The sequence below is a fragment of the Pyxicephalus adspersus genome, chromosome 2, assembly GCF_032062135.1.
Source record: "Pyxicephalus adspersus chromosome 2, UCB_Pads_2.0, whole genome shotgun sequence".
Lineage (NCBI taxonomy): Eukaryota > Metazoa > Chordata > Amphibia > Anura > Pyxicephalidae > Pyxicephalus > Pyxicephalus adspersus.
The window spans coordinates 58369165-58391570 of NC_092859.1; the positions used below are offsets into that span (position 1 = coordinate 58369165).

The window sequence follows — 22406 nt, forward strand, 5'->3', positions numbered from 1 at the left end:
TGATTTCTCTTTTTACAACTTAAAGCCAACAGGATGTTTAAAAGCTTCAAAATAAATAAAAATTTGTTGGCATATAGTGAATGGTTGTGACTCTAACCTTACCAAAAAGCGTTCCATAAAGTGCGCCATAATCTGTACAAAGGGAAAGTTTGTAGTTTCATTTAACACATGCTACTGAAGGATTTCAAACTAATAGATACTTTGTAAGTGGATACTCTCTCTATTACAAATTGTAGGGTATGTTTATTTTGTAGTTTGCCAGGAAACTAAGGTATTAGTTTTTTTTCAGATCCATTGGCAATAATCCATTTTCCTGTGTTGGTGTAATGCTGGACTCCTAAATACTCAGATCACCTTTTTAGTACCTACATACCTTAATTGATAAGGTTCCTGATTGATGAACCCACACTTAAATTGATTTATACTGAATAGAACACTTATTTAAAGTTTGACTATCATAAACCTTTGGTTTCATGGCAACATTTGGCTTTGGTGCGATCATACCAAAGCCTTTCACCATTACTATGCTATATTATATAATTGTTTTATAAGAATTACACATACTTGCAAGACAGAACTGGTCACTGCTTGTACAGACTAAAGGATACACATGAAAGATACTGAGATTAGATTAGATGTGCAATGAGCTGAGTTTTAATGTAAAAAATGTGTGCAGAACAATAGACACAAGTGGAAATTACGATGACAGAGCAGTTACATATAAATTGTAATTTTCCAGCTGGTATAAGTAATTTGTATTGACCTTCTTTGAAGTAAATTAGTAATGGTTGTGCTTACAGGAGTTTGTGAAAATTAACTTTAAAATTAGAAAGAATTGTATTTATGGAAAAAATTGCCCTTATTTTTTTATCTTTAATGAGGTAAAGTCTCAGGCATGAGAAATTCAAATTAAACTACAATTTTCTACCTTTTACATTAAAGCGGAACTGTACATATTAGTGAATGGTGAGATTCTGCCATACATCAAATATGGCACAGGGTTACTTGTGTGCATGCACTACTGCATCCTTGGGAACTGCCATCCTCCTGAGTCTTCTCTGGCCCATTGGAGATCATGTCCACATGAAGCTGCAGTCTACACTAGAAGGCACACGCACTATGCAAAAAGTCACCATGAGTCTGGGCTTTATTTTTTTGTCACAAACTACATTGCATGTCTTTTTTATTAACTAGTTTTACCTCCTACTGACTTTTTGCTTTTTTAGTTTAGGTCCACACCAAACACACACAATGAAATGAAAGGGTATATAACGAGGTAAGGTATATAACTGGGTACCGATTGTCTGACTTGGGGGACCTCCCATTTCTGACTCATGTTCATACAAAAGTAAGTAAACCTAAGAAGGCAACTATTTTGTTAAATAATAATAATTAAAAGCGGGGCTAAACCATGTTTATACTCACCTGTATCTGTTTTGTTGTTGCAATGGCCATCTTTCTTTGGCCATTGTCTTCCTTGTTTTCATGTTCAGCCATTGATTGGCTGGGTTGGGATGTGCCGGGTATGCCTGCTACCAGCAGTTTGACAATTGAATCAGGATTATGAGTATATTTTATTGGAACATCTGACCCTGCCTGGTTGCATTTTTATTTTTTAATTGTGTTTACTTTAGACAAGCCTGCATTAGGCTTAGTCTACACGAACGTTTTCCCTAGCATTTAACCCGAGGCTTTAAAAGTCCATGTTTGAAATTCCCATGCATTTCAGTGGTCTAATTTACACCGTAGCGTTATTTATACAATGTTTGCAGCGGTTTAAAAATTAAAATGCAGGGTTAACGTGGGAAAACACGGGTAAATGCGTCCATTGATTTTAATAGGTGTGTTTTTTGGCGTTTTCCTGCATTTCTAAGTGCTTGAAACATAAAAGCAGTAAAAACTAATATAAATGTAGTAGGAACGTTTACATGCGTTTTTAAATCCGCCGTGTAGACCCAGCCTTAGGTGGTAATGTTAGCATTCATTTACTGTGTTTGCCAGTGGTTGGTGACTTACAGCTATGCAACTAGTATTTAAAGTTAACAGTGGTAGCCTCCATGTTTCTCAATTTTTGTTGACAAAAAACATAATTTATAGGTGGAATGAGCAAGAACAAACACTTGATTCAGACTTGAATCAATAGACTTGAATCAGAAAAGTAACCCACCAGAATTAGGATGTGCTGTTACAAAGTAACATTTATGACATTATCAGTTAAGTTCAACAAGATTTATAAATATGGTCACATAACTGAAATAATGGGATTCATCCATGTGCCAAAGTTTTGTAAATTCCCACCCAGTGTCTTTACTGTAGCTAACTAGGATACATTCAATATTCACCATAATTTAAATGATTATCATGCTGTTTACATTTCCCTAATGCAACTCAGTTGTTATAAACATTTGTAGAGGCGTTATTATTAGGCTTTAAATGAAACCAAAATATTTATTAAGCATAAGATGACAGACAAGGAGAGTATAACATTTTAGCTATTCTTAGAATTGTTCATTTTTTTTTACCAGTATAAGGGAATTTGGCTAAGAATTTTTTAAGTTTTCACACTTACTGTCTTTTGTGAAAAGTAGCATTTTAAAATGCATATAAAGGCCCTTGGTCTTTACATAGCATTATTGTCATACTATAAGCAATGCCATTTCTTTGGAGGATGTATGGTCTGCCACAACTGAAATCAGAAACATTAGTTTTATTCCCCCTAGACCTGCCTTAAACGTTACCTAGGCTCCACAGGAGATCCAGACTTTTCTTCTTCCTTCTGTATAATTATTAAAACAGACAGAGACTCTAGCCATTCCCCATTTTTATCCAAAACAAAGAAAACTAGTGTTGGCTAGCGTTTAGCTTTTAATGGTCTAATGTACTAACATTTTAAACACATTATATGTGTTTAAGAATATAAAATTTCAATATTTCTTTTCGGATTATTAAAACAATCCTATCATATACCCTCAAATTTTATTCTAAGCACTTGCAACAATAAAGCATTATAACTACTTACACATTGTTGTCAAGTAAATATCAATCATTCAACAAGAGAGTATAAAAACACATTACATTTTATTCAAGGTTTACATAATCGAATCTATATATAACAATAAAGAGTTGTATTTAAAATGACATATTTGTGTAAATCTCCTTGTGGAAACCTCTTAAACTGAGATATTCCACAGTTTCTACATGTTTCGCGAATGCCAAGTCGGCTTCATCAGGAATTGGAGATCTACAGATAATAATCCAAGAATAATCAATTAGTATGATATTTTTCCATGGTTAAATAAAATGTAATAACCATATTTCTCAAAAATTTCAATTACTAATAAACTTACATTCACATTGAGTGCTAGCGATCGCCTGTATACCCCTTTCTCATAAGATATTAGATACAGCCAGGACACAGCGTGGAGGGAATTTAATGCTTCAAATTTATAATTTAAATGAGGATAAATAGAAGACAGAACAAAAATGATCAATTAGTGCAGATAAGCTCTAAGTTCTCCATTGAGCCAACAGCTGATTGACATTCTATTAATTGAGAATTATTTTTTTTTAAAACTGATAATGCAATCACTAAACCACATTTCAATTTCTTATCTCTAACGATTAAAGCTACGTACACACTTCCAATTATTATCGTTGGAAAACGAACGACGAACGATCCTGCACGATATATACGAACGATCGTATAGCACCGATCCTGCACATAGAGATAACGACACGATCGTTCGTAGATATTGTACACACAATAGATACGATCGTTTAAGCGATAGAGGAACTATGTGCACGACAGGAAAGTAAACGAACGTTCGTTCATTACGCATGCTCTGAACATGGACGATCAACGAACGACCGTACACACGAACGATGTTCAACGATCGTCGTCCAATCTGATCCGCCGGTCCGGTCGTTCGTTTCCAACGAGTTTCCTCGTTCGTCGGCGTCGTTGGTTACTTTTTTATGAACGATTTTTTGCCCAATCGATCGTTCGTCGTTCGATTGGAACGATAAAAATTGGAAGTGTGTACGCACCTTAAGGGTGTTTTCTCCTTGTCCTTCAATTATCCCAAATTAGCTAGTTACTTTATCTGAGCAGTATCTATTTACTTGCCTTTATCATTCCCACTTATAAAGTCTCTACTGGTCACATCGGGCTATTTTCCCTGTTTTGATTTGGTGTAACATAGCTATCTCTCTCTCTCTCTCTCTATATATATATATATATATATATATATATATATATATAAATATATATAAACTCAAATTTAGACAGCATTTAAACCATATAATAAAGTGAAATTTATTAAACTTATTTTCTACAAAATTTATACCCCATAAGAAAAATAGAATTCCAGGTAAACTTTTATAAATGTGTGCTACACTCATACCTAAAAAATCAAAATAGTGTGAGATTTTCCAAATATTAGTACAGTTTATGTCTTCCTGTTAAATCAATATATCATACAAAAAATAGCCAAAATAGAAAAACTATAGCTAATATACCATGCTACCCTGTCACACTTAGCTGGCCACTTACCTTCTCTGGACCCTAATTTCTCAGAAACGGGGAGATGTAGGGACCTAAAGATGTAGTGGTATAAACATGTACCGCTTGGCTATCTGTCACATAAATTCAATTTATCGGGAAGTATCCATTGCAGCGATTCTTGATTTGTCATCTCTTTTATTTGGTGCATGTATTTCATGTGTTTCATTTTACATTTTAAACATACATCCTTAACATTTGTTTGCATTTTGGCTTGCACGTTTTATCCAAATGTCAACAGCAGCCCCCAGATGAAAAAGGGTTGGACACCACTGCTATAGAGCATTACCAAAATGACAGATGTTCCTCTCAGGTCCAAAGATGTGAGGCACCTAGCATTGGTCTGAGGCCTTCTTTATTTGCAGCACAAAATAATACTACTGTATTTACTAAAAGAGCTAAACTAAAAAATAAAATATCATTACCAATATCGCCCCCAAAAACTTTGCATATCTCTAATTCAAAATAAATGCTTTCCCTGGTAATTTTTAGATGGGTGTACACTTTTTGTTGTGCATGCCCAGTGCGGGGTTTACCCCAGTTCGTCCACATCTGTAATAAACACAGTAGGGTGCCATGCTTGTGTTAAATCAGAAGTGTTTGTAAGTAGGTCATCAGAGACATGAGACCTAGAAGGCATGATGGAGAAAATGATGACAAAGGGAGAGGTAAGGCCCAGTTTTGATCATCTATACATAGGTAAGTACAGTTCTGCTGTAAGTAAAGATGACATCAGAAGACTAGAAGAAAATGTTGTTTTTTTGTTTTTTTTTTAATGAAAGATGAAAGATCTGTGTCTTTAAACAAACTTATTTATTTTTTGTTTTTATTCAAATACAATTTTGTAATAAATAAGAACATTTAACACATGGTAAGGGATTTGCAGAGCATTTTCTAAGTACTTGATTACACACAAGTAGTTTGTTCTTTTATTCATTCTGTCACACTGAAACCTCAGAGCAGAGTCATTAGGAAGAAGGGAGAGAGAATTTGGATCTACCATGATGTATTTGTATTAATCCAAAATGTTTTTTTTATCTTTGTAAACAACACTTTATCACAACACGAAGTAAGAAATAAACCAAAAAAGTGGCAGGAGCCTAAAAGGCCACCTGCTGCCCCTGTATAGTTCAGAGACAGGCCAAGGTCAAACACAAGAAGGTCAGTCTGATAAGGTGAGGTACAGAATGATGAGGCAGAAGGCGTAGTCAAGGACAATCGAAAGTCAGGGCAGGCAGAGTTCATGCAAAGTCAGTATTTAGGCCGAGTCGCTGTTGGCAACAAGTCTGAGCTGGTGACAAGACACGGGTAAAGGCAACAGAGGTTAACACGGTAATCAAATTCAAGAACACGCCCAAGCACACTGTAACACAGAGGCGAAATTGTGCAAAAACTAACGAATCCCCTGCGGCCGCAGGAAATTCAAACTTACCAAGCTCTGCCCCACGCCGAGGCAGCCGACTGCCTCGCCCCCGGGGGTACAAGAGGCGCACATAGTAGCGCGCGCACCTTCTACAGCAGGGCTTCTGGTCCGTACTGTGCTGCACACGTCCACAGGAATGCTAAAGATGCCTCTGCCAGAGCGGGGAGACGCGCTGCTAGCAGAGCAACGGCGGCCTCGGCCAGGCTGCCTGCTGCAGTGGCCTCCCCTACACTGCCTGCTATCCCAGGGGCTGCCGTGGACGACGCAGGATCGCCAGAGGGGTAAGTATCTTACAGTATTTTTTAAAAATTTTTTAGCCCCGGATATATTAATTTAATAGAAACACATGTTTAAAGTAGTTATACATTTCCTTTCAACCTCTATCTACATACATAAAAATAACAGTCCTTTGCATAGAGTTTTCAACTACTGGCCACTGTGTAGATCTATTGAAACCATTGACAATGTAAATAGCTTCTAGTTAAGGCCATTAATCGTTTTGATGCTGTTTTAAATTGGAGAGAAACAAACACAGCTGTCATTGTCTTCTCAGGTCTGTAAATCTTGATTTATGATGTGTTTTATTTATTTATTTTTTAGTCTGTTAAAAAGATCTAATTCCTTTGACCTGTTCATATATATTTATATATATATATATATATATATATATATATATATATTTATATATAAAATATTTCCAACTGCGAATAAACACGTTAAGTCTATAAATATTGTAAAGTCACTAGCAGCCAGCTCTGCGTGGATCTTAATCTCAGCAGGAGAGACCTNATATATATATATATATATATATATATATATATTTATATATAAAATTTCCAACTGCGAATAAACACGTTAAGTCTATAAATATTGTAAAGTCACTAGCAGCCAGCTCTGCGTGGATCTTAATCTCAGCAGGAGAGACCTACTGTATTAGCCTCCCAGGTCATAGGTTGGAAACCCCCATTGCAAGTAAATTAAAGACTTCTGTTTTATGTCAAAATTTTTATGGCTATGACAGTACAAATTTTTCCTGGCTTTGTCATCTGCAACTATTTATGGGCAGTACTAAAGAGTTATAGTTTTAGCAAAAGACTTAAGGAAGCTAGCATTAAATAAAACAGAGTTTGTTGGCCTGATTTGCTGCTTTAGCCATTTGTCTTGTGTTCATCAACACAGAGCTTAATGTTAACTCTAAATACTTCTTTTTTAAGAAGTGAGTTCATCTAAACAGGGAAATGTTTATGCACACCGCATAATATGTAATGGAATCACAAGGTTGTTTTTAGTTCAGCTGTTATTTATCTTCAAGTAAAAAAATCTGTGTAACATCAACAGTGAGAACAAAACACTGAGATACTTACGAAATCCAGTGCCTTTTATACACAATCTACTAAAAAAAAAATGGCTGTTGCAGGAGAGGTAACTATGTAATGTTACAGGCCTATTCTGCTAGTTGTCCATTTCAGAAGCACATTTGGGAAAGTCCTTTCAAACTTCAAGCAGTATATAACATTCTCTGTTTGTGATGGTCTCTGTTGTCACTGGGAATGAAAGTAATGTAAAATCCACAATTTTGAGTTTTCAAAAGATCAAAAATAGAGGGAAAATGTTTCATTGAGGGCAACTGCTCTGGTGCTTCTGAGATGGTATTCAATTTATTTTTGATCAGTTTGACATGACACAGATACATTCAGACACATGACAAATTTAAAAAAGTGTAATAATTCATCACACTTTCACACTTTCCTGACTTTTTTTTGTACACATCTTCCAGATTTCAAATTTTCTTTCAATGGACCATGTTGGTATGGCTGTTGTCGCTAATGACCAGTAAACTACTGGGAACTGTCATTATTTGACTAGTGAACAGTGGTAGTTCTTGGGCATGTAATGGTGCTAGATGATTTAGAATGGTTTATAAATCAGAACTAGCAGGGTTTTTTATACCAGTTGTGTGAGGTATGACATGGTTCCTGAAAGGCCCTTTTAGGTTGCTTTCCCTTCTTTGAAGGAAGAACCTCACAACCACCACGAATGCAATGGCAACAAATGTAAACTCATTGGCCCCTGGTGCAGTTTACTGTCCTGGAAGCATAGCAGTTTGAAAGATGCCTTCGTGTGACAGGTAACAGTCATCTTAACAAGTCCCTTATGTATCCATGCACAACAGATTCTGGTGTATTTGAAATACTGAAGCTGATAAAATATACGAACAGGCAATTCTTAGTCACCAAATCTTTACATTTGCTTTGGACAAATGACTTAAAAAGTGTCAGCAAAAAAGCCAGATATGACCCCCCTATATAGTGCATGACAGATATACATATTAAAAAATTTTTCTGGTGTTGCATTTAAAAAAAATGCTAATGTTTTATTTTTATAGAATGATTACTTATGAATGTTGTCCTGGATATGAAAAGGTACCTGGAGAGAAAGGCTGCCCAGCAGGTAAATTTTATTATGTTTTTTTTTTTACACATGTATGTGTTCCTAAGACAGAAATGTATATCTGAACTATGAAAATAATTTATGAAATTTTCATCTGGTAATAACATTTCTGAAGGTTCTCTAAATGGGCACCACTTGCAGTGAGCCCCAGTATGAAGTGTGCATGGATCACAATCTTTAAAGATATCTCTAATAAAATGAAACCTACATATAAAAGGCCTTATAATCAATGTTTATTTTAAAGTTAAAAGACAGCTAGTAAAGCAAGACATTTCCTGTATTTTACTGAGCAATCTACAGAAAGCTTCTATACCAAGTGCTTCTATATCAAGTGCTAGAACCAGGCATATATATTTATTGGTTCTTTATGAAGCTTGTGTTTGTAATTAAATCACAATGCAGGCTGATTTGCTCCAAACAGACCGCATCAGTACATATGAGAGACCATATATGACACTGAATTTTGGTGTCTGTAGGCTAGACAGTGGTTGCTTTGGTCCTAGCTATTTCACATTTTAATCTGGATTGCCGCTGATTTTGCACTTTTGTTGTGGTAGATTATTAAGAAGAACATCAGAGGAAACCTGCTTGGAAACATGGTCATGTCTATTGTTTTTCACAGTTATTGCAATAAAACTACATTTTGTGTGGGAAATTTACTTCATGGGCAATAGAGATTGTGAGAGAACTGTTGTGTAGTCACGTAGGACAGAGATGATGGTTTCCACATGGAATGGTGACTTCAAATGTCCAATGTGAACACCAGAGCTGACTCATTAATTTTTTTAATGTTTAGTAAGCCAACATATATGTTTCATGTTATGAATGATGTTGAGAAGGTTAACAACCACTGGTTAGGTTTTCCTTTTATTCAGGTCTCTTGTTATAGAGATTTCCACTTACTATCTGGTGACAACCAGTCATGAAGTCAGAAGAAAGCTGCAACGGGCACACACAGGAATAAAACGTTGGCAAGCTTCTAGTCCTCCTCTGTTATTCGAAAAAATATATCTGTTCTGTCTTATAGGAAGATTTTTCCTCACTTCCTCATGTCAAGTGCACCTATTGTCACAATGAACTAACAGAGTAGGTAAAACTTGAAAGGGTTTGAAATCTTTTCTCATTCTATCAAAATCTAAAGAGTTTTTCTGTACATACACTTAGGAATAGATTAGGCAAACCACTGTTTTTTTCAAAGATAGGCATGCTATATAAACCTTGCATATTACGGGATATTGATTTACCTGTACATATTGTACACATATTGTACAATTGATGAAGTACACTTATTTCTAAATTAAAAAAATAATTTCTCAGAATGGCCCAGTGAACCGATGTTAATAATAAAATGAGCTTGCTAGTTTCATCTATGAATCTGCTCTTTTTCTTTTTTGCAAAGGGGGGTTTAGATGCAATCAGAGATTTGAGGTAAGTGAGCCATAAAGGATGTAATAAAGGGTCATTACAACCAAAATAATTAACAGTAAACATCCCAGTGATTTACTGATGTTTACCAACTTTAATGTCATTTACAGCACTTCCTCTTTCAAACATTTATGAAACTCTGGGAGTAGTTGAAGCTACTACAACACAAATATACTCAGAAAAGGCCAACCTAAAACCTGAAATTGAAGGTCCTGGCAGCTTTACTATTTTTGCACCAAGCAATGAGGCATGGAAAGCTTTGCCAGCTGTAAGTACAGTTTTCTCCTAAATAAAAAAAATATGCAGAACTGTGCTTGAAAAAAAAAACTAGCACAATATGTACACATTGTCTTTTTGTCTAGCTTTTTTTTTTTTTGCATATTTATCTCTACATTATATCCTACAGGAAATATTGGATGCCTTAGTGAGCAATGTTAATATTGAGTTACTGAATGCACTCAGATATCATATGGTCGACAGGCGCCTTCTCACAGATGAGTTAAGACATGGAATTACCATACCATCGATGTACCAAGACCTTAGCATACATGTACACCACTATCCTAATGGTGTAAGTATATTTTAATTCAGCTTTAGAATCATAACTTAGACGTTAACAACTAGTCACATAAAAATATGCAATCAAGAAAATGTAATGTAACAGTGCATACAAATATATATATTGTACATTGAGTATGTTTAATGCTTACATTTGATTGAAATTCATAGACTTTAATTCCCAGGCCCGAGGTTGACAAAACACGTCGAAGCATTTTCATAGAGACAACACTATAATGCGATGTGGGCTATTGTACATATGCTTTCTTGCTGTTTTTAAAAGCAAGCCATTGTATTTCATCAGACCAATGATTGTGTACTATTTACTAAGTAGGAAGCAAAACCAGTATTTGTAAGAAGCAAATCTGGTTGTCCTTTTGTACTATTAATACAAAAATGAAATTGCCTGTAGCAAATTGCCTGTAGTTAAATTAAAAGACAAACTGCAAAGTAGTTGTAACAAATTAGTTAGCGATATTAGATTTCCCTGCTGCTACTAAAAAGAAAAAAGAATCAAGGAAATAGATTTCTATGAATGGGTAATGGTGCAGGCACATACAGCGGATGCAGGCCTGTCTGCATTCTCTTCTCACAGGAGACCAGCCAGGGGCGACAAAAATCTGCTGCCTAATTGCAAGGCAAACAAGCAAACATTTTTCAAATGGATATATATATATATATATATACACAGTATATACAAATAGACTTCTCCCTAAATTTTTGAGTATATATTTAGTCAATTTTTTCTCTTTTAAAGATTGTTACAGTAAACTGTGCCAGACTTATAAAGGCAGACCATCATGCTACAAATGGCGTTGTTCATGTGATCGATAAAGTAATAACAGCCGTCACAAACAACATTGCCCAAGTGGTTGAAACTGAGGACAGTCTGGAAACCCTACGAGTAAGTTCCTATTTCTTATATAAGAAAATGCTGAACATGTAAAAATCTCTTTACAGTGGTTGAGTCACCAACAAAGTGATGTAAAGTTACAATTTATTGAACTGACAATGACATATGGGATTAAAACCACTTCCTTGCAAATTAGTATGACTTATGTTTTTGCAGAAGTTAATGAACAGCTGGTTGTAAGAAAGGTTAGAGCAAAAAAAAAGAATAACATTTGTGCAAATACAAAGGGTTCATTTTACCAAGCTTTAGGCAAAGTAAGCCACATAGGGAAATAAACATATCCCAGAAATAAAACCATATAAGACATAGTTGGCCCAGAGGAAGGCAAAAAAAACCCTGGTACAATTTGCTTCAACAGGGGAAAAAATTCACTCCTGATCCCATGAGGTAATGTCGGATGTTCCCCTGGAACAAGTCACTGGTATTTTTACTTTAAAGCCTTATTACCCAGTTATATTCTGTGCTTCTAGTAAAGCATCCAGCTTTTTCTTAATCTATAGTATTCTTTTCTGCAATCTATAGTAGTTGCTGAAACAACTTCCTGAGGGAGCCAATTCCACGTTTTCACAGACCTTAAAATTATTTTCCTCCAGACGTAAAGAGTGCCCTCTTGTTCTTTGTAATGATCCCACAGTGAATAATGGGGAAGAGAGTTCTCTATATGGACTGTTTATATATTTATACAGGGTGATCATATCCCCCCTAAACGTCTCTTCTCAAGGGAGAATTTTACCAAGCTTTAGGCAAAGTAAGCCACATAGGGCCTCCTGTATGTCAGTGTGTCTCCATTAAGAATTGTCAGTATTACATCTCGCTCAACTTTTTTATTTTAAGTCATTTTTAAGGCTATGACTGAATCTGACAAACTCATACATAAGGCCTACTATAAGGAACCATTTACACTTCAACATGTTAGCGAAAGGTAATACATTTACGTAATGCATAGTGTAATTATAATTGATTTTGGGGTGCGAATTCACATCTGTTTGGTAAAGTCACATGCGCACAACACACAATACAAAGGTCACAAATGAATGCAGCACAATAAAAAACCATAAAAAAGTGTCAAACCAGTCCTAGATGTCCAGCATGTAAAGTATTCAGTAATTTAAAATATTACATAATGAATCAATTACATCTTTTTTTTATTCATTTGTTACTTAAGTTAAAATACAGTTATTTAAAATCCTGTCTGAATAACATCATCTTTTCTCTCTTCAAGAGTTAAAGGTGCAGTTCTGAAAAATTATATAAAACTAAAGATTTGCATCCCTACAAAAAAAGTTAAGAAAAATAGGTTCTAACATGAGCTGTTTTGGGGTGAATGTGTCAACAAAGTACTTGAAATGCACACACTTTACTTTACATTAGGTTTTGTTTTTTTAATTTAAGGCTGCTGTAGCTGCATCAGATCTTATTGATATGCTGGAAGCTGAAGATAAACAGTACACACTTCTTGCGCCCACCAATGAAGCCTTTGAAAAAGTTTCACCAGAAACACTCAAAAGAATCCTCAGTGATCCAGAAGCTTTGAAAGGTAACCTACCTGTATAGAAAGCTAAAAAATGTAAAAATATAATATAAATATAAAAATATAAAAGTAGAGCTTGTGTTGAATATATAGATTCCAATGCCAAGCCTCAAAATTGAACTCGATGAAAATGAAATTGTGCACAGATTACACTTTAAAACATATACATGTGCTCTATTTTGAAAAAGCTGTGGCTCTAAAAATATATTGCTTTTCAATGGCTTGCAGGCTGATAACTAATATGTGTGGTGCAAATGTCATTTTTATATGTGTGTACACTCAACACAGACATTTGCATTCATATGTAAATAGAAAGGGAAAAAAATGTAAGGGGTTGTATGTGTGTGTTCTTGGGAAAGGGGGGGGGGGGATGGGAGGGTGCGTAGGAGTACAGCAGGTTGACAATTTCTGATCAAATGTGATGAAGCATTTTACCAGGAGGGCCTTCACATAGTAATGTAATACACAAATGGTGCTCAAGCTTTTTCAAAATGATCTCTGGTGGGTAGGAAATTAATAATTAATACTTTGTTTGTATGGCATCACAATGCACTGATGTCAGTGTTGTGGTTTGCAATTGTTAGTTTCTAATAAATGATGGTTTTAAATACACTCATTGTTTTGAATGAAGGTACCTAAAAAGGCCCAATAATGGACCTAATTTATGAAAGCTCTCAAAGGCTGGAGAGAATATACTTTCAGAAGTGAAGCTGGGTGATCCAAAAAACATGGAATGGATTTTTAAAAGACATTTGCTACTTGCTAGCAAAGGTTTTGAATCCTGGACCAGATTCATTCCAGGTTTGATGGATCACCCACCTTCACTGATGAAAGTGTAATCTCTCCAGCTCTGGAGAGCTTTCATAAATCAGGGTCATAATATCTTTTCAATATTTTGGAAAACATGTAGATATTACCTCAAGATCTTTATTATTTGTTATTATGCATATTAGGCGATCCCAACAATATAGTTACATAGTAGGTTAGGTTGAAAAAAGACATAAGTCCATCATATTCAACCACTAGGGAAATAATCATATCCCAGATTTAAAACCCTATAAGACATAGTTGGTCCAGCGGAAGACAAAAAAGCCCTGGTACAATTTGCTTCAACAGGGGAAAAAAATTAATTCATGATTCCATGAGGCGATCTGATGTTCCCTGGATCAACAGTCACTGTTTTTTTTACTTTAAAGCCTTAATACCCAGTTATATTCTGTGCTATAGAAAAGCATCCAGCTTTTTCTTAAAGCAATCTATAGTAGTTGCTGAAACTACTTCCTGAGGGAGCTGAGTGTGACTCGGGGGTTTATTATTAAACCTGCCTTTTCTTTATCCCTAGTTACCAACCCAGCGGCATCCTTTAAGGGGCCTACATGCTCAGATCTAATCTTTTTGCTATTAATATATTTAAAAATATTTGGGGGTTTGTCTTACTTTCCTTTGCAATCTGTCTTTCATTTTGAAGTTTTGCACATTCTATCTCATTTTTACATCTTTTGTTATATTTTTTATAGTTTTCAAATGATGAAGGTGATCCTTTTTTTTATATTTTTGGAATGCCCATTTCTTGTTCCTTATGGCTTTTTTAACATCTGCTGTGAGCCACATAGGTTTTAATTTTATCCTCCTAAACTTATTACCCATTGGAATATTGAAAATTTGCTCTCCTAAAATTAATGTTTTTTTATCTGTCCTGTTTTTGCTTCCTGTTTAAAGCTTACAATAAATTAATTTAAATTATGGTCACTGCTACCCAGATTCTGCTTTTTTATGCACATTTGTTTTAAGCTCTGCATTGTTAGAAATAACTAGGTCCAGCAGAGTATCATTTCTAGTTTGGGCTTCTATAAACTTTAGCATAAAATTATCTGTTCCTGAGGTGCCCCCAGGCATTGTCAGGGTAGTTGGAATCTCCTATGATTAAAACACTTTTTGCTGCTTTTTCTATGTGTGCTAGTTGTTGATTTTCTATTTCTTCAATAGCACTGGGGGGCCTATAGCAAACTCCAATAATTAACTGTGAGTTTTTCAACTCCACCCATAATGCCTCAACCTCATCGCTTGTTCCATCCGCAATTTCTTCTTTCACATTCACTTTTAGATCACTTCTCACATATAGACAGACACCACCACTCTTTCGTTTCACTCTGTTTTTACGAAAGAGAGTATACCCAGGAATATTGACAGCCCAGTCATGCAAAGAACAAAGCCAGGATTCAGCAATGCCAATTAAGTCATAATCCTCCTCATTCATTAAGGCTTCCAACTCCCCTATCTTGTTTGCTAGACTTCTAGCATTGGTGAACAGGCTCTTGAAACCATTGCTGCATTTACCAGCATTGTTTGCCAAATCCTTTTGCATAGTTCTCCCCAGCCCTATTTTGGTGGGCAGACCGCCCAGCTGCCCTGCCCACTCCACCCAGCACTTATCAGCAGCTCTAATCTAGCTGCTGATTAGAGCCCGTGGCAAACAGCACAGCCACAATGAGATCAGGACACAGCTTGCCCCTCCCCCATCTCATTCCATATTTCCATAATTGAAAATGCAAATTGGGATCCTCTGGGGCCACTTACATAGCAAGGAGCATTGGGGTGGGGCCCCTAAATTGATATCTACTGTTATGTCACGAATATAATTTGTGACAGTTTATTAAAATATTAATGGGTTGAATTTGAGTACAAAGAGAGATAACACATAGACTTGAAAGATTTTACTATTTAATAATAAAGACAGATAAAACAATGCAGGAACAAAGAGTTAGATATAACAAAAATACTTAGCTGCGGAAGTGAGTTGCATTCATCCAAGGAGTCTTCCAAATTAATGGCTTGGCAGATGATCAAAAAACATGTTGCATCCAGTTAGTTCTGGTCAAGACTAGTTAATTAGGTATGGCACTATGTTTTTAACTTCCCAGGAACTAAGACAATGGCCAGTGATTGACCAGTACTGACTAATGATCATCCTTTAACCAGCATTTTACCTTATAAGGATACCAGTTAAAGGATATGCTGCATTCCTTTAGGATGACCTCATATATGGTATACATATACCAGTATATACTGGTAAAGCATTACTGTTGGTGAGACATAACTGATATTAAATAAATTGTGCTAACCCAACACTCCACTCCCTGGCTCACCAACATCATAATGAAACACCAACAGTACGCAAAGGCAGAACTTCCAGTGTTGAAGCAGTACACTTAGGTATAAAACAGAAAACAAACCAACACATAAATAATTAGCATAACAATTACTATATACCATAAAACATGTAATATAGCTTCACTTATAACTCCCAACCCTTAAGAATCAAATGACAGGATTTAACCAGGATTAGAAATTTGGCCATTTTAGAATTCAGTCACTCTTTCTGTTATTTGATTCCTGTTTTTGTATAATATAACGTTCCCAAAGTTAGGTCCCCATAAACAATCCATGTCCTTTTTAAAAGTTCCTCTGGTAATACAGGGATGACAATATATGGCATAGTTCTAGATGACAATGGACTACATCTTATTCATCAGCTGGGCATAGGTGATGCATATACAATAATTTATTTTCAAGAGTGTCCTATAAAGGATGTTGATAATCAGAATCTACTCCAGGTCATAGTGAAACGAATTAGACCCACCAAGATTGGAACTAGTCTGTGGGAAGGAAAACAAACAGGGTTAACATCAAAATCTCTGAGTTTTACATTATTATTAGCTTTTACTAGCAAATACTTCATCTTTCTTCTTACTTTCCCTTCCTCTATCTGCTATACTGGATATTATCCATATCCATGCAAATAATCACATACCAATATTGAAAAATGTCTTGGGTCAAGTCACTGTCATATCAGTCAGGCAATTGGTCATAGTTACATCATCTTTTTTATGTATGCCTGATAGAATACGTTAGTCCAATTTATACAAACTCACAGTTTTTCTCCCACAATGGACCCCCAAAAATGTCTATCTTGTCCTGTAACTTAGTTCACTTTTTACCATTAAAAACTAGTTCAGAAAATTTTTTGTTGTCCCTAACCTAACATGTGAAGGAATAGTGTACTACCCCCAACACCCACTGATTTAACAAAAATGAGGCTTGTGACACAACCCAAACCCAATCTATCAATGTATTTGTGGGGGTCAGCTCTTTTTTGTTTGAGCAGGCCATTATAACTTTCATTAAGTCCAGATGAACTTGCAGTATCTTCAATCTTCATGTCCACTGCATGTATTTCAGCATATCAGCTAAACCCTCCCTCTCAATCTGATAAAACATTGGCCCTGATTTATTAAAGTTCTCCAAGGCTGGAGATATTACACTTTCATCAGTGAAGCAGAGTAATTGAGCAAACTTCAAATGGATTTCCTAAAATCAAGCTATTTGTTAGCAAATGTTTTCAATCCTGGACCAGATCCGTTTCAGGTTTGCTGGATCACTCAGCTTCATTGATGAAAGTGTATTCTCTCCAGCCTTGGAGACCTTTAATAAATTAGGGCTATTGTCTCTGTGGAGGGTTGAAAAGCAGTAGTAGTCCAAATTTGGGCTTTCGGTGTGACTATAGCTTAACCATCAGTGTATCACACAATTGTTTACTCATCAGCTGTCAAATGCTCCCAATCCGAAGTTTCCCATCAATCACAATCACAGGTGCTTCCAGTTCAACAGGTGCAGTCACCAGTCCCGCTAACTGTTGATTCAAAATGGGTGATTCCTGAGCAGAAATACCACCGCTTTAACCTAACTCTGTCAGTTTTACCACTGGTTGTTGTTTGGTACTTCATCTAGGGCTGTTCCAGATAAGAAATTGTTGGAAGCTTTTCTAGATCTTTAGCAACCAATCCATGACAAACCGTTGGGCTGTGTGGGTAACCTTGTAATAATCCAATTGTGGCATGTTGTCTTCCATCCCAGGTAAACACAAATTGATCCTGAGACTCTCCATTAATGATCTTTGGAAAGAAAATGTTTGATAAATCAAGTAACATATGTCACTCCCCCACTGTCTGAGCAACAGCCTCTACAAGTGTCACCATAACCAAATCAGCAGCAGCCAATAGATGGACCATTTTTTTTAAACTCTTGATAGTCAGTGGTCTTTTTGTAGTATCCATCAAGTTTATATACTGGAAAAACAGGAGCAATAAAAGGACTGACTGATGGTCTGAACGCCCTAGTTTCCAACAGGGCCTGGATAGTCTCTGTAATTTTATTATGTACCCCAATATTGCTTTAAATAAACTGGGTGCTTCAGGGGTAGAAAGTACACTGATGGCCATTTAGCATGACCCCTCACAATGGGTTTGGCTGCAAACACAGATAAACAACAGACTGAAGTGCCAAACACATACATCCCTGTCATTGTATGGATAGTCTGGCCCTGTAAGATATCCTTTTCTGTTATGTTGTTTGGCAATTCAGATGCAAATATGTTGGCATTAAAGACAGGACCATTGCCTATTTGTAGTCTGCAGTGAACCTTAGAAGCCCATGAATTCTGTCTTCCAAACCTTCAACTGTCACCCATGTAGTGTCTGTCCCCAAACTTCGGGTTCTGATCAATGCAGCAGGGGATTTATCTTTTAGTCAATGATATATAGACTGTGGAACCCCCCACCCTTTTTCTCTCTTGGAGGGTGTATGTGTTGTAACATAATCATATAAAGCAGTTTGTGCCTCCCCATATGGGTTGTTTCTTTTTGGGGAGGTGTAGAAGGAGGGGTTATTTTTTCTACATCACTAGACGACACCTTCCTGAGTCTGGCTGGCTATCCTTCAGTTGTTTCCAGTGCTTGAACAAATCAGTAGTAGGAATCCCATCAATGTCTGCTTTGGGAACACCACTGTTAAGCAGATGAAGAAACAACTGTTTTCTGGTTGTTTTAAACCTCTTTATGAAATCCCCCTTTTCTGTCCTTTGTATCGGTCTTTGCTTATGTCCTGGTCCTGGTCCTTTTTCAATCTCTCTAACTGACCCATTATTGCTGCTGCTTCATGCACATTCCCTTGCCTCCCATCCAAAGCACTTAAAACTGTGAATAATGCAGGGCGTAAATGTTGTGGCGCTGTCTTAAGGATTTTCTGTCTCATTAAAGGAGAAAATCGGGACATGTCTGGCCCCACCCAGGTGGTAGATACCCCATAACGTCCATCTATAGGAAGGGGATTCCTAACAATCCTGTAATACACCCAGCCTCTCGTACTCTCTGAATCCCCTTGCCCAATGTCTGCCAAAGTGACGTATCTATCAGTTCTGCTGGGGTCTCATATACTTGAGCCACGGAGTCTCTAGGCAAATGCAATAAACTGAAAGGGTGATCAGTATTGCGTGCCCTGTGCATTTGAAGATGGACTTTGGAGTCAAGGGATACACTTCTCAGTCCAATTGCTTCAGTATTAGTCACCATCACACTGTCTCCACCCTGATCCCAAATTCGCAATAACCAAGTCAAAATTCCTTCTCCAGGTATCTGTCTATATTTCTGTCCTAGCTCAGTCAGCTCCCCTGCAGTATATGAACGAGTCTCCTCTGTCATATTCTGTTCTGCAGGCGGTCCCTGTGGTGGTCTCATGTCTGTATCGCCATTAGTTCCAGTCATTCCACCAAATCTCCCGCTCACTTCACATCTCTGTCTAGTTGTCACTATTGGTCTCATAAATTCTTCTGTCTCTTCAATCTCAATTTCTTCATCTGACTCAGAAGATCCTGACCAATGTTCAACCTCCTCCCATTTTCCTCTTGAAATCAATGCTCTAACATGCAACTTAGCCCTTTTCTTGTAAGAGGCCGTTTCTTACGACACTGTTTTCTCTTCACAGCATTAACTACATACTTTGAAAACTGTGAAACAACTTCTTCTCTCTGCATATCAGTATCACGCAAACACATTCTTAATAGAGATAATTGCTCTGTAAGAACCTGCAGTTCAGATTCCAATATCTCTCTTTTCTCTGTCTCAGCTTGGAGCGCCTGAAAACACAGCCATCCCACCTGTGCAGCGGCCTTCTGCTCCTTTTGTCATACCGAGACAGATCTAATTCCCTCACCGACTGGCAGGGATCTGCCAATCGGATCGGTGCAACATATTTATTACACTCGCGAGCAATTGGGTTCCACTGTCCAGATGTGGACACCCAACTTGGGAGTGGACTCGCACTCTGATCATCTTGCAACTTTCTTTTACCCCAGCTAAACAACTTCTGCATTTTATTCTGATTGCACTATGACTTACAATACAAAAACCAAAATAATAAATAAGCACAAACACAATCAAATTTCTCCCACTATCAATCTTATCATCACTATCTCTAGTTTGCACACATCAAACCCCACTCCTGGTACCAACTGTTATGTCACGAATATAATTTGTGACAGTTTATGCAAATATTAATGAGTTGAATTTGAAGTGTACAAAGAGAGATAACACAAAGACTTGAAAGATTATACTATTTAATAATAAAGACAGATAAAACAATGCAGTAACAAAGAGATAACAAAAATACTTAGCTGCGGAAGTGAGTTGCATTCATCCAAGGAGTCTTCCAAATTAATGGCTTGGCAGATGATCAAAAAACATGTTGCATCCAGTTAGGTATGGCACTATGTTTTTAACTTCCCGGGAACTAAGACAATGGCCAGTGTTTGACCAGTACTGACCAATGATCATCCTTTAACCAGCATTTTACCTTATAAGGATACCAGTTAAAGGATATGCTGCATTCCTTTAGGATGACCTCATATATGGTATACATATACCAGTATATACTGGTAAAGCATTATTGTTGGTGAGACATAACTGATATTAAATAAATTGTGCTAACCCAACACCTACCTGTCACAAATCTATACCTGTCATAATATGTTACCCTGTCTGCTTCTCTTCCATGAATCCCAACTTCCCTAGAATGGTGGTGTGTACAAAACCCAAAACCCCCCTCCCCCCATCCCCACACACACAGACTAAAATTTAATTACTATGGCAAACGCACTGCCCTGTTACACATCACTGGCCACTTCCAACACTGGAACGCCAATTTCCCTGGAATGGGGAGGAGTAGGAAACTGAAAATGTTTCACTATGCTATCATTAGAACATCTCTGCCCAGTAAAATCAAAAAGTGGCTCAGGTACTGGTAGGGTAAAGTCATGTGTAACAGCAGCGTGTTTTGATGGGCAGAGTTTATGTTGTAATGATGCCATGGTGATGAAAGTTTCCCCCTCTTACACCTATAATTTTCTTTACCTGCACCTCTCTGTTCTAGCGAAATTAGGGTCAAACTTAGGGGAGTGGACAGTTATGTGTAACAGGGCAGCATGTTTTGATGGACAGAGGTTTTTTATGTTTTAATGATGCCAGGCTAATTAAATTGCACCTACATTTTCAATTGCCTGCACCTTCCCATTCCAGGTAAATTAGGGTTCAAGGAACAGAAGCAGAAAATGTAGTGTAGCATTACAATTATAGTTTTGTGAAAGACGGGTAAAAAATTTAGGGGTCTCACCCAAATGCTCCTTGCTATGTTAGTGGCCCCTTGGGGTCCTTATTTTGCAATTCCAATTTTGGGCTCCTAGATGCTCTTTCTTATGAAGCAGCAACCCAAATGTTCAATCCCTACCAGTTTTTAAAAACGTGATCCCCTTATCTTGATATTCTTTAAAGAAATTTTAGTTTTTAGTAGCTATGAGAGTCCTCTGTGTACCAACAATTAGGAGATATGAAGGTTTGATCACAGTGAGTTGTTAGGCTGCAGAATATGGCAAAAATACTTTACACACACAGCTATCACACTGCAGGTTAAATAAAGTTTTGCAGTTTTTTTATCCACGTAAATCTGCAGCCACCTGGGGTATTTGTGTCACATATTCCAGGTGTCTCTAGGCTACTCCTTTTGTGCATGCCTGACATTGGGAACACATAATCAGGGGCTTTCCTATAATGTAAGAAACATGCTCAATCTCACACATGTCCAATGAGATCAGCAGTTGATGGAACGGTGAGCATCGGAAAGAAGCTGGAAGCTGAGCAAGCGTGGGACTCACTGGGCTCAGTTCATGGACAGACAAAAGTTTTGCGTTATCTAGATATAACTCTAGGAGGCCATATCTGAAGTTAGGCTGAATTCACATTGGCAGTAAGGTTGCATTTGCTGTGTTTACCCCTCAATTACCTCTCGCCAGGAACTACTGCTGCTTGAAAAACTGCTAGGCCTGAAAAAGTCTATCTTAACCGTCTGTTACCAATCCCAGGTGCTCAGCAGTTACCAATCCCTAGCACTTGCCAAGTAGTCACTCAGGAGGGGTAAATGGCCCAGTTTTTTACTGCTAATGTGAACTAAGCTTAACTGGTTACACCACACTGTTCACAATATTACACTTCTACAAGGGATTACACTATTAAAACATGGAACACCAGGCAGTTGAATTAAAATACACAGCACTGAACAGTCTGGGCATAATAGCAGGCATTATAAAGTTGTAATGAAGTATGGGGGAAGGGAGAACACTGACACAATAATAGGGATACTGGATACCTGTGGCATAAAT

At 37.0% G+C, this 22406-nt stretch overlaps 1 protein-coding gene across 1 annotated transcript in view; it reads left to right on the forward strand.

Moving 5' to 3' along the window:
* The window catches only part of TGFBI (transforming growth factor beta induced), a 79752-nt gene that overhangs the window by 20085 nt on the left and 37261 nt on the right, over window positions 1-22406 (forward strand). Inside the window, exons 3-7 of the mRNA XM_072400818.1 lie at window positions 8371-8435; window positions 9971-10128; window positions 10267-10431; window positions 11176-11322; window positions 12724-12868. Coding sequence (XP_072256919.1) covers window positions 8371-8435; window positions 9971-10128; window positions 10267-10431; window positions 11176-11322; window positions 12724-12868 — 680 coding nt within the window. The remainder of the gene's footprint in view (window positions 1-8370; window positions 8436-9970; window positions 10129-10266; window positions 10432-11175; window positions 11323-12723; window positions 12869-22406) is intronic.